We start from the raw sequence: 17,161 nt of genomic DNA, 5'->3' as shown, positions 1-17,161 counted from the left end.
TATATATATATATATATATATATATATATATTTGTCAGTGTAAACTACTTGTACCTGATGATGACCAAACCTTGTCGAAACGTTGTACATTTGCTGTTATGTTAAACTTATATTAAAGTTTTTCTTCATTACCCATCTCCAAGCATTATTACCAAAAAGATTTACCAAACTACGTAAATTACTAGTGAATAGCAGTGATGCAAGATTTATCATTCTTTTAGTTATCTAGAACATATTTGTTGTATATAATTGATTACTATGGTATTCACAACTACAGTTAGGATTTAAGCCAACTCATGCAGGCAACTGTGCATGAGCTTATTACAACAGTAATGCCAATAATGAATATGGTACAAATGTTATTCTTTCACAATAAACTATATAAGGAATTAAAAAACAAGAAGAGCTGTTGAACTTCTCTTCAACATTTGCTGGGCTGTCCATGTCCACCTCCATCTGGATGTAATCCAGACCTATGCGAAAATATATATATATGTATGAATGTTGGTTCCCAACCAGAGGTTCATGAAAGATTATAAAGGGATCCACAGAAGTCATATATGAAATTTCAGATGTTAATGTTTAAAATGTACATAAAATTTATTATTATTATTAATGAAAACAGTATACAGTATTCAGGGGAATACAGTAGTTCGTAAGATGTTGGGAAATGCTGTACTACATTGTATGTGGTAACAGTTACACATAGTTTACGAGTTCACGCTACTAATAAGAAAACAAAGTTACTTGTACAATGTGACAGAGTTTACAAAATAGAATGGACACATATAGACTATGAATTAATTGTCACGGAGACAGATTGGGGTAAATTTTACTTATATATTTAATCAGTAATTATTATTAATCATTAATTATCAGTAATCGGTTATTAATTTACAGTGAAACTAATGTAAGTACAGTGATACTGTCAGAAGTCAATTGCTCTTTAGTTAGGATATTCAATGAAAAAAATGAATCTCACTTTTTTTGAGAAGGGAATCTTGGCTGGTCCATGAAGTCTTGTACTTGGGCAGCAAGATGACTGCAGACGCTTGCAATTTGACAAGCCGCTAGGGGGATAGCAAGCCGACTGATGTAAACAATGCATGCAATTGGCAGAATTAAGTTCCTGCAAACACCTTGCATTCTGACTGCCTGCCACAAATTTGAGTTTTGAAAATAGTAACGAAATGTATAAAATGAAAGGTAGTGGAGTAAAAGTACTAGTAATTCTCCTAAAAATTACTTAAGTTAAAGTATTTGAAAATATAAGTACTTTTTAAAAAGTAGATACTGAAAAAAGTTATCAAGTACTGTACTAAAGTTACTTCATTACATTTACATCCCTGGACTTGTAACTCTCATTTCAACTAAAACAAGACAGTCAGAAATAAACATACAAAAGGGCTCAAGTCAGACATCAGTGAGAAGCAAGGTCCCATTGAAAGTGTCACATGTGAGTGCAATGCAAGACAATAACTTTGTAAAGACAAAAGAATGCTGTTGGCAGTAGGTGTGAAAGAAATAAGAGTATATACATGAAACAAGTCATACTTACATTGTTTCATCTAAAGTTAACTGATTCATTTTAAAAGATTCATAGTTCATAATTTGGACTGACTCTACGTATATCTGGTTTTATTATGAGAAAGCTAAATTTCAAATCACACATTTTATTTTGTTTACAGACATATCTTGCACATTTAAATTGATGTAACATAACTTAGGCCTAAACGGTAAATTCAGTAAAAACTGCACTGTCAATACATATCAAATTCAAAATACTAACCTCTTCTTGTGAGGCCAATATATTTGTTGTAAATTAGTGCAGAAGATAATTACAAATAAAATATTTAGAAAAGTTGATATTTTCGAGTTAATACAACTTATATAATTATGACTGTAAAAGTGTAATAGTAACTTCGAAAGTTTTAACTAACAACTTGCTCTGAGCAAAACCCAGCTGTTCATATAGATAGAGAGATATAGATATACAGCATTGATGTGCATGCTCAGTCAGTATCCAGTAACAATAAATAAATAAGCAATATGATCTGTACTTTTATATAGTTATATAATATTGGTAAAAAATAAATTATGTGATAGCGATGTGTTTTCTACAAAATATATTAATAGATTAATTGTATAACTGAAGTTTTGAATATCAAGAATATTTTTGTGTGTGTGTGTGTATATATTTATATGTAATTAACGTTGTAAACCCTATTAACACGAGACCAACACTGGCCCGAGTGTTGATGGCCAGCACTCATCATATGACACAGCACTGATGCAGGCCTGATGAAAGATGGTGGCCAATATTGACAAATTGCTGACAAATCTAGAATGATGCCAGAAGAGGGCTGATAGACACATGCTATCTGGGAAGTCTCAGGTACATGATCACAAATACTATCAAAGAAAAATGGCCACACATAAATCCCTAAAAGAAAGAGGTGGCAAACAAACCCAACCCAGAAAATCCCATAAACAGTGAAACCAAGTGGGTAAAGCAAAAGCCAAAGATGACAAACGAACCAACATGGAGGTAATAAGGAATCATAGGAAAGCAGGATAATGGATAAAACATCACATACCTGAGAAATCATGTTGAAAAGTGCAGTATTAGGCCTAGGTGATTTTGCAGGAGGTGTAGTGAAAGACAAACCCAATGTTGGGTTTCTCTGCTATTATCTGCTGTTCATAATGTGGGTCAACCTCCTCCTCCTGAACTTGTCCCACTAGTCTTCTTGAGCAAGCCAAATCTATTTGGGCTGATGAAGATTTGATAGCCTTTTTATTCCACTGGATTTTGTACTCCCCCACCTGCAGCCTGTGAAATAGTGCTAGAGGTATGATCCCAAAATAGAAACATAAAATACATAAATCAAATGGAAGTGTTTGATGTAAAATATGCGAGTGTGCGAAGAAAAAAAAAGATTGGGAAACTAAGTTGAAAGATTTGTTCAATGTAAAGAAAAAAGGCAATGAAGAAATCCCACTTCAGAAATTAAACTACTAAATTCATGATTCACACATAGAGCACCCAAAATAAAAATGTCTGAACACGAGTACTGCCAAACAAGTATGTCACACTCTTATTTTTGGGGGGTTGATGCATGATGATTTACATGAAAGATGCATTAGAATCAGTCAGTTCCAATGGAGAGGAGATAAAAGGCTTTTGGGATGCATAAACATTTTTTTGCATATAGAGAGCAGTGGTGAACGAGAATAGCTATTTATGTGAATGAAGGTAACATACCATATCAGAATGAGCAGATCTTCTGCAATTGAGCATCAACATGAATGTGAAACTTTCCAAGAACCATAACAGAGATTACAGAATTCTGAAATTGGTAGAAACATTTGCAGCAGTAGTAAGCATCGACTTCTGAATTCACAGTGAGTAAAGTTAACAATTCAACTGTCAGTAAGAAAATTAGGACTGTGACAAGAAAGCAGAGATTATGTATATGTTCTCCTGCAATAAGTATTGTGAAGATGGGAGAGTGGAGAACTCAGAGTACATTGACACATGCTCGGCATGGTGTCCAGGCCATTAAGAAATTGTATATAGCATGAGAGCAACTCAACAAGGAAAGGCTTTTCATATTTCAGAGATAAATCTGCCTATTCTGAAATACAAATTTATAAAACTATTGACGAAATTTCCAAACTACTGGAAGTATAGATAGATTAAACTAGGTAACTATAAGGCAAATTTTACCAGTGAATTTCCACAAAAACTTTTCAAAATTAAAGATAACAATGGCAAGTATCACAATTGAAAAACACAATATCATTCTTAACTTTGTTTAATGCAAACTGGAGTTTATTATGAGACATTTCTATAACTGTAATTAAAATCACGACCTATATCTCCAGAATTTAACTCTATTAGCTCAATATTTCGCTATTTTGAGCTAGTAAAATTACATTCTGGAGATATAGGTCGTGATTTTATTTACGTTTATAGAAACTTGTAATATACTTTATGATTTCACTCATTTTTATGAACCCCAAAAATCTTTTGTGCCACAAGCTATTATGTTTCTTGAAATGAAGCCTAAATTAAATTAACTGGTACACTTTAATTTTAAAAGTTTTTCACTTCAAGTTTGAACATTAAAAAAGAAGAGGGTGTTACATAAACATTTTATTTTGGTCAGCATTTTATACATAGATGGCTCTTCATGTATTAGATGCTTATTTAGCTGTATTTTATTTTATTCAATGACATTATAAAATAAATGAACTTTAACCAAAAAGGTATTAACAAGCCATAAAAGAATAATATTTACAGTGTGAGCTATAAATATTAAAGTAACTTGGAACTTTTTTATGCATTCACCAAGTAAATTTTTCTGTTAATACTAAAATCAAGTGGAAAAAAATGTCGTCAACACTCCTGAAAATCTGATAACCTTTCTCAATGAGTCTTGTCTTTAAAAATATAATCTAATTTAATTTAGTATGCTACTAGAGTTACCATGGTTTACACACTGCTAACTGCACAAAAAGTTGGGGTTAAAATCAATGTATTCTTGATATTTGTGTACCTGATTCTGTTGGGAGAAGAACATTTGTTGGTTCTTCGAATCTGACTGATGTTCATTAAGGGCAGGGTTTTCACTATGTGCACTGTCCGAAGATGAGGCTGCAGCTGATGTTTCCATGTTACCAACTGCTGACCGAATCATCTCTAATGACTTCAGAAAATTTTTTTGTTGTCTGCAATAAAAATTACTACAGTTTCTCTATAAAAAGTAACTTATTTGTTTCTTTATTCGTATATAATAATAACTTTCTGCATATCAGATAAATGAAAAGTGCACTGAGTCTCTTACTGATATTTATATTTTCTGGTTATAGATACATGGCTGAATTTACACAGAATATTTAATTCTTAACTTTTTAGTTATTTAAACAGTTTCTGTAAGATAAAGTGAAATTAAAATTAATCTAAGTGTCTTATATTATCTTCCTTCCAGATTTAATTCCACATTCATTCTTTAATAATAGGTCAGTACAAAACAGCATAAACAAGTAAACTCATTTTTTATAACATATTTTTAATGAATCTAATATTAAAAGAAAGAATGAGTTATAAAAAATATGTTTTTAACTGTTAACAAGCTTATGATAACAATTTGAGCAAATATCTTCAGATGTTTTAAGTCTAATGTTTTTTTCGTATAATAATAACAACAACAACAATAATATAAACTACCCAAAGAGTTATATATAAAATCTAAAGTTTTGTAGAAGTCTGTTTAATTTTAATATGGACAAAAATATAAAGAAATATATATATATATATATATATATATACACACACATACACAGAGACATATACATATATATAATAACTATTACAGTTAATTCCTAATTGTTTAAGCTCACCCCTTTAAAAAAAGTTCACCTTAAACAAGCATTTAAGCTAACATGCTTTTTTTAATTGTTGATTATCAGCTTTTTTTTTTATCTTACATGATTTCCAAGCATAGTGAATCAGTTAAAAATAATTAAAGAATTTTTGTTGCAGCTACAGAAAACCATCACATTTAAATAGTCTCTGCACCAATTCAGTTTTCATGAGGTATTGTCATTCAATTATTAAAATTATGTACTTCTTACATACGTATATATAACATTCTGTAATTAGAGGAAACATTATTTTGTTACTATATAGTAAAATCACATATTTACCAATGATTAAGTCACATACAGCAACCCATTTTTTCAAGTAATTCAGCAGAAATACTTACTTTGTATCTAACTGACCAATATGATGAATAATTTGACTGACTGAGTCTTCTTTATTAAAAACAGATGCAAGTGAATTTCTTGCTAACAAGCTTTCGTTCTCTGGCTTCAAGTCAGACTTCACTGTACAAGAGAGCAATTTTTGTCTTCTGTAGTCTACTGAAGAGTTAATTAATGAATTGTTTTCTTCTTTGAGAGCTTGAAGAACTTCACTGCTTATTCTGTCCTCATCAGGCATCTCTTCACGTGTCCCAGACTCTTTTCTTTTGGCTGACAGTATTCTTTGAAGCTTTGCTGTTTTATAAGAGTAAGCTTTCAGTAACTTTAAACACACTACTAAAATACTTGATAAGCATACAGATATAAAAGATCAAATATGGACCTGCCATTTATCCTATATAACATATATTAATGACAACCAACATAAAGATTATTGTTTATTTTTGAATTTCGCGCAAAGCCACACGAGGGCTATATCCGCTAGCCGTTCCTAATTTAGCAGTGAAACACTAGAGGGAAGGCAGCTAATCATTACCACCCACCGCCAACTCTTGGGCTACTCTTTTACCAACGAATAGTGGGATTGACCGTCACATTATAATGCCCCCACAGCTGAAAGGGTGAGCATGTTTGGTGGGATGAGGATTTGAACCCGCGACCCTCAGATTGGGTCAAGCGCCCTAACCATGTCGTCATGCCGGGCCACAACATAGAGAACCAAAAATAATAACAATAAGCAATACAGACAATTCATATCATACCTTAAATGCACATTTTTAAACTTTGTTTCTACTGCACTCTTAATTTTTTCAGCATCTACCACAGTCTGGCATTAGGTCATAGCTTAACAACAATAGTTGAAAATACAGTAATACTATAAACATATTTTGCAAGGTAAAAAGAAGTATATGAAATCAATGCAATGTTAAAATCAGAGTTTGATCTAATACTTGAACATAGTTCACTAATGTTATACCAGTTGTGTTTAAAACTCCATTGTTATAATGTATTTTCATATTAGGTTAATTTTGCCATAACTGCCTCAAACAGTAAACTACATTCATTTATTGATTTAAACATTGTTATGATTTAAAAGTTAGAATTTTCCCTACCTCAAAGTGTATCTCAGATGGATACTCACCTCTCTGCACCACAAAGAGCTATTATCTCATACACATTGTCATGTAATATCCTGTGCATACCACAAGCCTTGAACAAAGCTACCACCCATACATTCATATATCAACATGTATTGCACCAGCCTATGTTGTAATCATCATTAGACTATAGTAATCCACCAACAGTAGGACAACAATCCCCATGAGCATTATCACGTGAATGCAGACTCACACTTAGTGCTGTCATTCTTTTTTTTTTTTTGCAACACTAGCCACTCAAGTGGATTCAATCATCTGCATAATACAGATATATGTATGTTTTGAATAAGGTGATTGGGATACTATAAAAAGAAACAATTCACTATCAGAGCCACTGTGAAGAGTGGACAATGGTATAACTGGAAGGACATGTAAGCTAGGATAGGTGAAACCTCCACGTAGTGTAAATAATAGCACATAATATGTAAGGAGTCATCCACATCCATGCCTGCAAGATTTTATACAGAAGATATTGATGGTTAGAGGCAAGAGAAGCCATGAGATGACAAATATGATGGGAAGAGATATGAAAAATAAAAAAAGGGTCATCACCCACAAAAAGAGAAGGTAGCCGGATGGGATGTATAACTCAACTGGGCAAAATGAAAGGACATAAGTGACTAGAGGAAAGAGAATTCTACAACAAGACGTTGGCAAGTGCTCTAAAAAGGGGCAGTACCAGTGAGATAATAATGAACAGACCATAGAGAACAAAAAAAGATGATCTGGATATGAACAATCATAAAGAGAAAAAATGGAATGGAGGATGAAAACATCTAATCTCTCTTCCTTGCCACTCAAATTCTGGAGTAGTCAGGGAAAAAGTTGAACCTGTCCCTGTGCTAAATAATGCAGGAGAAGGCCAAGACAAAAGCAACTGACGGTTCCCATAAAGGAGGAGGGAAATAAACATGTCCGAAGCATATTAAAGGAAGTTTAACAATACCACACACATAGCTTATTTATTTGTTTGTTGTTAAGCACAAAGTGACAGAATGGGCTATTTGCACTGTGCCCACTATGGACATTGAAATCTGATTTTTAGCATCAGCAGTCAAGAGACTTACCTCTGAGCAACTGGGTGGCTCCACACATACTAGAGTATCTTCAGCCAGAGCTTAAGAGTTTGGGAATGGATACCAACTGAGTGGAAGCAAGCAGTGGAGGGGAGATGGATAAGCAATGATGATAGAATGCCCATAGTGGAAGCAAATCCACTGAAAACACCAGAAGACAGAGAAAAATCACACAGTGGGTAGGGTCAAGGCTTAGGCGAGATAGTCAATCTGCCACCAGAGTCTGAGCTGTTAAGAAATGATAGATTCACAACTCAATGTGGCAGTCATGGGTCCAAAAAAGAAAATCCAGAGCCAGGAAAACAGAGACCCTGGTAGTGATTGCCTCACTGTTGGGGAGGAGGAGGAATAAAAAACAAAGAGATTGTCTGAATGAATCATGATAAGAAGACCAGGAATATGAGGCAGAATATAATGGCAAGCTTGTGAAAGAGCTACTAACTGAAGAACATAAAAATAGAGAATTCTTGCCCCTGGAAACCAGATGCCAAAAACTGACCAAGTGTTCAGAAGTGCACCCCATGGGAACAGAGGCAGTGGAAAGGTGAGTTTGTAGAATTGGTTGTCATAAAGCTCAACGTCACCTGCGCTATTCACACTATAGATATGGAAATTCAGATTGTAAACAGAAAGAGCCCATAGACTAATGTCTGAGTTCTAGAAGGCTCCAAACAGATGCAAACATGAGTAAGGAGGACTAGAGGTACATCCAGGGTCGTGTAGGATTAAGTGAGCCCCCACAAAAAAAAAGACTATATCTTTAAAGATACCTGCTTTGATAGGCGAAAAACCACTAAAGGGAATACATATGGGCACACCCATGAGAGAAGAGAGTCCTCAGAAAAGGCTCATGCAGGAAATGAAGGAGACATAAAAGCCTTGGTATCAAAAGCTCCATAGCACAAAGACAAAGTTACAGACTAAGTCTGCCTAGTATGTGAAGGAGAGAGACCCTCAATTGAATGAAATACAGTGTGAGGTGGAACTTAAATGGAGAGCCGAACCCACCACCCCAAAGAGATGACTCCCAAAGGAAAAGGGAGGTCACAACAGAGGAAGCCATGTTGGAAAAGGCAAGTAGAAACCAAACATTCATACAGTAGTGAGACAACAGGTCTAAAGAGCCCATCAGCCACAATGATAAAAAGATAGAGCTGTAGCTAGCTCATAGGGAAGAACTAAGAATCAAATGTTTGACAACTGCAGATGAATCAAAGGATGTGAAAATAATATACACCAGAATGAGAAAAACTGCCTGTTGGGATCCAAGGAAAGACCAAAGTTGGGTCAACTGGGACAGAGTGATATCTGGCCAACAACCCTCCATCATCATGGGAATAAAGAAAATAAACAAGCATAAAACCTCAGAGTGGAGATAACGAATTGTTTTGTGATCTGTAAACAGGTGAAATTGAGAGTAGAAGCACAGAAAGTACCCCTCCTGAGAAAACTCCTAAGAAATTCAATAGACTGTAGCAAAGGGAGTCCACCAATGATCAAAGTGGGAGAGAAGAGCTCCCATACGAGCAGAGTTAAGTGGTTGCTCCAGAAATAAATCGCCTCCAAGACTTGTGATGACCAGCTCTAAAAATGGTGGGACCATGGATTGTAACAAGAGTACAAGGAAATGAAAAGGCTATATACAATGGAAAACCTGGTGGGTCCTCCTGGTCCCAAGGACAAGAAACCAAAGTGAGTAGAAATGAATACTTAAGATCTGCATCAGCTAAAAAAAGCCAATGTATAAGAAATACTAGGAAAACACACAAAAAAAACTGAAGAAAATTGAATTAAAGTTAGGAGAAACAGAAACAAAAATGAACAACAATATTAAATTTTTTGCCGTTACTTTTGACACATGTCTAACATGGAACAAACATACATGTCTCAATAAGTAATTATATCACACTAATTGCCAGCAAACACACAGGCTACACACCAGAAACAGCGCTAAGAATATACAACTCATTTATACTCCCTTTTGTAGAATACAGCTGTCAAATAACATTCAACATGTCAGAAAATAACATCAGAAAACTACAATTGCAACAAAACAGAGCAATTAGATTAGCCCTAGGTTCCCAAAATTCACTCCCATAAAATAACTGCATAAAACTAGCAACCTCCCTACTTTAAGAAATATACTTACTAAGCTTGCCTACAAATACTACAATAAATCAGAAAAATAAACAAGTCTGCAGCTACACTACATACAATTACAAGCACTTCCCTCAAACACACATCTCCATACAATCTGTATTGCAAACAAAAGAACACAGAGCAACCAAACACCCACAACTGTTGAGTTTCAAATATTATACCGTGTCTTGTTGTTTTTAACTACCGTGTTTCTTTCCACAGCCAGGGCACAGGACAAACTGATTATTCAACATCTGTCCTGTGAAAGTGGGTTTTCTCCAGGCATTCTGGTTTCCCCCACAACATAATTCTCCCAGGCATTGGACCCAAAGGTCCCAGACCCACCTCCCTGAAAAGGGCATTCTTATATCTTTGGTTTATTTCTTGATGATTTGATATATATACTTTTTTATAACCATAATCAAATTAGTTCTTTCAATCTTTAAATTTTAGAAGTAAAACATGCTGTAACTGGTTATTTTGGTCATAGTTTGTGTCTCTCCACATCACTGAACCACATCTTCAAGTTGAATGAAACCTCCAACCATAAAAAACAAGAAGTCCTTCAGTTCCAATATTCTCGTATCTTCTCCAAACTTCGTCACAGCTTTCCACAACTATGATTGCAAGACATAAACCCACAAAATCAAAAACAAGTACAACTGGTAAAACTTTCCTAAGCGCAGGGTTGAAGGGGAATGATTGTTCCTGAACACCCCTTTTGGGAAGAGCAAGCAACTATCACATTGCTTTCTCTTCATTCAAACAAAATTTCTGCCACATCTAGTTTTTTTCCTGGATCTCAAGAATAGAATGGAACCAACCACATGGTGCATAATGGCAATTATATCATTCAATTTCAATGTCTCCAACTGCAATTCATTATTGGATGACTCCTGCTTTGTTTGTTTTGTTATTAGTTAGAAAGAAAAAGAGCCAGGTATGGCAATGTTTCAAAGACCCAATGACAATCTTGAAGAGTACTGAACAAAACCAATACGTTGGATTAAAACAAGAGGAACAGACAATGGGACATGTTTCCCAAAAATACAAAGCCAATTAAAAGAAAATGAAATTGAAGGTAAATAAAAAGAAAGTTTTAACTGATACGTTTAAAATCTAGTATTGTTCTGTCAAGTAATCAAGAAAATTAAGGAAAGAAAAGCTGCACAATGAATAATAATGAAAGGTTAAAACAAGAAGCACAAACATTCTGGTAAATCTTATGAAAAACTCATCTAAAGATAAGCATTAGTGAGGAAATATTGAGCCTGTGTTTACATGCTGGCAGTGTGCCCAAGGTAATAGCTCTTTGTGGTGCAAAGAGGTGAGTAGTTTCTGAAATTGAAAATTGAATTCCAAGTGGTATTAAAAACAAAACTCAATGAAATTTTGATTGAATGAGTGTGGTTAAAGTTTATATCAGGTTAAATACTATGATACAATATACATGACCAACTTTAACATTCAAGTTGATACACTTCCCAACATTAATTTAAAAATTTTCTTTACATCTTATTATCTTCAGTGACAATATTATTTTACACACTAAAATTAGTTCTATCCATTAACCTTACCTTACGAGGTTTTATTAAACTTAGTTTTGTCTATGTTATACTAATTAGTATAGCATAAAACTGTAGCCAATAATCCATGTTTTAATAGTATATAAGTTTTAAGTTCTTAATTTTATAAGGCAATATTCAAAAAAAAATCTTGAATTTCTCCTAGTGTGAGAAAGGTGACACATTTTCTCTATGTGTCTTCTCTATTTTATTCACCACCCCTCCAATAAGTATGAAATTCAATGTAAATTACTCACTATAAAATCATCATTGCTCAGACAAACCATTATTTTTTTATAGCTTTCAGTTTTGTTTGGTTACAGAGCCATCAAATAGAAAATCAGACCCCTCTTGCCACACCCACCTGTCACATCCTCTCTTTCAGGATTTGTTAATAGTTCTTTCATGTTTAATTCTATATTATCTATAACCAATGGAAAGCCAAGGTTTTCATTTATCAAATGATGTATTATATTACATTGTTTTCTGAATGGAGGATTGTAAATTTCGCTAATAGTACAAGCTTCGTTCCCAAGGGAAATATAACAACTAGCTTGGATGAATTTGTAACTGCTCCTGTTGCATAGTTAGAAAGCTAGAAAAATTGTGAGAGTTAGAGGAAATTGTCTGCTTTTTGCATATTATTATTCTATGTTCTTTGATGCATTATTTAATTAAATAAAATTTATTTAGAGCATTACTACCATTAGTATAAAAAAGTAGGACTAAATGTCATCAACAGTCAACAGCAAAAAAAAGCATATACAGGTAAGTACTTTATTTCTTGTTTTTCATGTTTATTCTTTATTTATTATTATGAAAGTAACTAAAATGTAAAAATAGGAATCTCTTTACGTTAGTTAAGGTTCTATTAGATAAAATGAATAATATATCACAAGGCACGCACACAAGCAGCTCGAAGTAGCTTGTGGGTAATGTAATTCGATAGCATAACATGAGCTGTATGTTCCCCAAGTGACTTACAACTTATAATGGCATGAATAGTAATTATACACAGTTCAAGGGGCAATAAAACAATAAAATTTAACTATAAATAGATGTATACTGTTATGAGTTTAAAGCTACTTAGGATAAACAGATGTAGTTTCATGTTATATTTGAAGTCATTCTAGAAAGAAAAAGAGTGTAATTTAGATTTTTTTTTTGGTGGTTACAAGATCGGTCAAATTGACCAATCTTGTATAGAGTTAGGGTAGAGAAAAAAACATAAAATTTAAAGTTTTACTGAAAACAAACATTTGAAATGTATTTAGGAGGTTTTAGAAATTATACAAATGAAATTTGAGATTTTTGAGATGAAGAAAAGAATTTATAATCTTAACATAAAAATTACTTTTCCCACGGACTATTCAAAACAAATACTCGAAATATTCATGGATAAATCTTTTTTTTAGTTAATCAAAAACATTTCACTAAAAATATGTTTTTTGTATGTGAAAGACATAATGTTTACTGAAAGATTGCTAAATTTCATGAAGATATATACACTATATTAAAAGTTATCAAATCTATAGAGACTTTGAATAAGTACAAATAGGTCATGTGGTCGGTCAAATTCACCAAGCCCGTATTGAGAGAGATAATAAAAAATTTTTTCCTCATTTTTTTTGTAAGGTATGTTAGCAATTTATGTACATTTATCCCTGTGAATAATTAATACTTAAAGAATAACCTTAAACTTTTTTTATACGGTTACTATAAGTCAAGCTTAAAAAATCCTTTGCTACAAACTAAGCAATGATCACAAAAAGATGCACTATTCTTGACTTTTTCATGACATTCTTACTTATTCTGAATGGTAAAAGATTTTTCTCATCTTATAAAAAGTATGTTTATAAATTAGTTGATTAAGCAGCTTAAGTAAAAAACAAAAAATATTCATTCCCAATTTACAAGTTACTTATTTTTACCTCTAAAAACTTCAGACTAAGTATATACTCCAGAAAGATTCTTCAAAATACTCAGATAAAATGATTTATGATTTAAACAATATATTTCCACTTACACTTTTGTTCCGAGTCCACTTGTAAGTCAAACCACTGATTTGTTTTACCTCCTACATACTTTACACTATGGTGGTTCACATTCCCTGATGACAGAGTTGACAGAGGTGCTGTTTTGTCTGACCTAAGCTCTTTTTTGTCAATACTTTCTTCATCACAAGATGGGATTATACCTTCTTCAATAATCTCTTCAATTTCATCTGAATCATCTGAACTTGATGTCTAATTACACAACCAAATGTTCATATATTCACTAATTTTATGGGTTGCCTACACTTCATTTTTCATAAACCAAATTTTATTTTATTATTATTTCTAATGATTCATATACCCATTATTTCCTAAATTATCTTCTGTTTAGTTTTAATAAATAAATTTTAATTATCTTACTACTTGTACTGAATTATCTTTAGATATTCAATATTCACAAAAATTAATATGTCATGGGTAATAAGTTACTAAATATGTATGTAGGTTATTTACACAGTAGATCCACCATCACCACTGCTGATAAAGAAACAAAAAACTTTGTTTTTATTGGTAAATGAACTTATACCTTCAAGTAAAAAGGTTTATAAAATAATGGGCAATAACTATCGAGAATTCTACATCGGATAAGCCAGAAGAATATTGGAAACCAGATTCACCTAACATAATAAAAAAACCCTCCCATGTTTACCACCACTGCAGCTCAAAAACCACAGAATATCAATACAAAACACTGTAACTTTAAACAAAGAGCTAAACATCAACAAATGCAAAATAAAGGAAACCATCTTAAATGAACAAAACACCCTATTCCATTCCAACACCCTGGGGTACCAAGATACTTTTACTAAGCTGTTAAGCAGTCTCCTGACATGTGACTTTTTTGTTCAATATTGTATATATATATTCCTGAGTTTAAGTTAACTACATGATGACATATTCTTGTCGAAACATTGTACATATATAATAAAGTTTCTTCCATTACCCACTCAAGCCATCCCCTAACTTTATTTTCCAAAAAGTGGGTTCCTCATCATGAAATTTAATAAGGCATATAAACACATTAAAATGAATGAAGAAAATATCCTATAGAAACACGTTACACTTTTATCAGACATTAGTTACAATGTTAAATTTTATAATGTAATATCCAAATTATTCTGGATTCCCAAACTACATAAAACACCATACAAATACAGGTTTAATGCTAGAGCTAAAACACTATGACCATGGATCTGTCAATTCTAGTAAATAACGATCTGAAATACATTAAAGAGCATTTGAATAAATACTGTAATATCATCAAAGAGAGAATCGGTGTTAATCCATTCATTATCATCAGCAACATCATTTAACGAAAAGATATAATTAAGGGCTTTAAGCTATAACATTAGAAATGTCCAAATTCAGTCACCTTTATGCTAGCCTTCCTACTGATAAAATCAAAAAGAGCCTTTCATTAACAATTTTAAGATATATTAGGAATTCTTCTAAATAAATGGACTGCATCAGTAAATAAAGATGCTTCTGTGACAATGTCATTCATAAAAACTACCACTTTTTCACATTAAATAAATTCTTGCAGGCCATGTATTTTTTACTTGACAACACATTTGTGCACTATGGTCTACATGTCTTCCAACAAATACAAGGAACTCCTAAGTGAGGTAACTTCAGCCCACAAGTTTGAGATTTATATTTATTCAAGCTGGAATCTCTGTATATAAGTAAGAGATACTATAATAAAGCTTTACACGTCAGTTATGACTGTAAATATAACAATGATATTCATATAACTAAGTGTGAAGGTATTTTGACACAGCTTAACAAATTTATCCAGCAGAACTCACTCGGGAAAAAGAAAACGCTTTCACTAAATACAAAACATGCCACCTGGATTTACATATCAGCATTGTCAATCCAACTTTCAAGTCCAACATTTTCAGTAAAACATACACATTCAACTTGGAAGTCATGACCTTCCATTTCCAAAATGCAAATATTAAAATAAGTCATGTTACAATGTTCACAGATTATTAGAAGTAACAGAATTTGTTCAATCCTGCAAGGCATCTTGGAAAGAGCTTGGGAACTTTACAAGGTTTCTCTTATCACATATTAAAGACAAAACTTATTCAATTTGGTGATAAACTAAACAATATCCTTGAAACTAATTATGGACTAAGAAGTTTTACAGAATATCGTGACGTTTTTAAAACTTGCATGTCTATATTTTAATTTCTCTGAAAACTGTTTAAGGTAATAATGAACTGCTTTAGTGTATTGACCACCATTAGTTTTACCTTTCATTAATTTTAAGCTCTTACTACACACACATAGTCAGAACTAGCTTAATAACAGCAAGTCAGTACCGTTGCCTGTTCCATGTGTTTTGTTGAGCGACAGAGAATAAAGTCGGATTAGTTATGTCAGACACACCTCATAGTAAGTTTAATATACTGCTTTATATTTATTAAATTTAACATTGTTATTTCCTAATTAGAACAGAAACGTTCTAACTATTTATTGTATGATTCAAGTATTCATTTCATATCTGATTTATCATTCTGTATTGTCAAAAACATTGGTTTTTGGTCATACTATTGGTACTGTTCCATTATTTGACTTCACACCTAAAAAGTACTGTATGGTGTAGAAATTTACATCAAATGCCAAGTTCCTCTTTCAGAACTGCTCAATGGTTTTTTTTATTTGTCACAAGATGTTTTTTAAGGGGATTATGGAACATTTTGCTTATAAATGGCTACATCAATGTATATTGTTCAACGAACATTAAATTTCCGACGTACTTGAAGCTAAGAGCCAGTGTTTGTGTGTTCCATAAGTAAGGTATGCTCTGTTATTTCTTTAATATTACTTTCATTAACAGCATTGATTAAAATGGTTCATATATCTAGTTTTATAAATTTATAATTTCTACTGCTATACTTTTATTACAGATCGTTTTGCAATGTTAGCCTATTATATATATTTAAGACTAACTTGAGCTGAATCTCTTGAGATACTACTAGGTTTTATAGTTGAAAGTTATAATTTTCCTACACAGAAAATGTAATTCCGATAGTTACATACCTCCACTAACATAAATAGATATTCTCATTCCGTGCTGCCCTCTATATGCTAAAATAAATTTTACAGATGCCACAAGCATTCTATTTTCCCTCCATTGGAATTGACTGATTCCAAAGTGTCTCTCATGCAAATCATCATGTGTCAACCCTCCACCAATAAGAGTGAAATATACTCTCATGACACATGTGACTCCCTCTATTCAATTTTATAAAATTATCACTTCAAGTTTTGGCAGAAGATGAAAGCACCAGTTTTCAGTGGGGAAGAAGGGTGAGAAGACATAAGTATCTATCGGAAATACATTTTCAGTATATTCAAATTATAACTTCCAATATGATACATTACCTACG

General features: G+C 32.7%; 1 protein-coding gene across 5 annotated transcripts in view; it reads right to left on the bottom strand.

Annotated features, from left to right (window-relative positions):
- Positions 1–17,161, bottom strand: part of LOC106466699 (protein KIAA0556-like) — a 132,316-nt gene that overhangs the window by 88,989 nt on the left and 26,166 nt on the right. For 4 of the 5 annotated variants that reach the window (XM_022394773.1, XM_022394771.1, XM_013926995.2 and 1 more), the window contains 3 exons: positions 13,733–13,952; positions 5,772–6,063; positions 4,563–4,749 (listed from right to left, as the gene is read on the bottom strand). In XM_022394773.1, the coding sequence (XP_022250481.1) occupies positions 4,563–4,749; positions 5,772–6,063; positions 13,733–13,952 (699 nt within the window). The remainder of the gene's footprint in view (positions 1–4,562; positions 4,750–5,771; positions 6,064–13,732; positions 13,953–17,161) is intronic. The other variant, XM_022394772.1, reaches the window with a different exon arrangement.

Source organism: Limulus polyphemus, unplaced genomic scaffold, assembly GCF_000517525.1.
Source record: "Limulus polyphemus unplaced genomic scaffold, Limulus_polyphemus-2.1.2 Scaffold2348, whole genome shotgun sequence".
NCBI lineage: Eukaryota > Metazoa > Arthropoda > Merostomata > Xiphosura > Limulidae > Limulus > Limulus polyphemus.
This window is presented reverse-complemented; position numbering and strand designations above follow the sequence as displayed.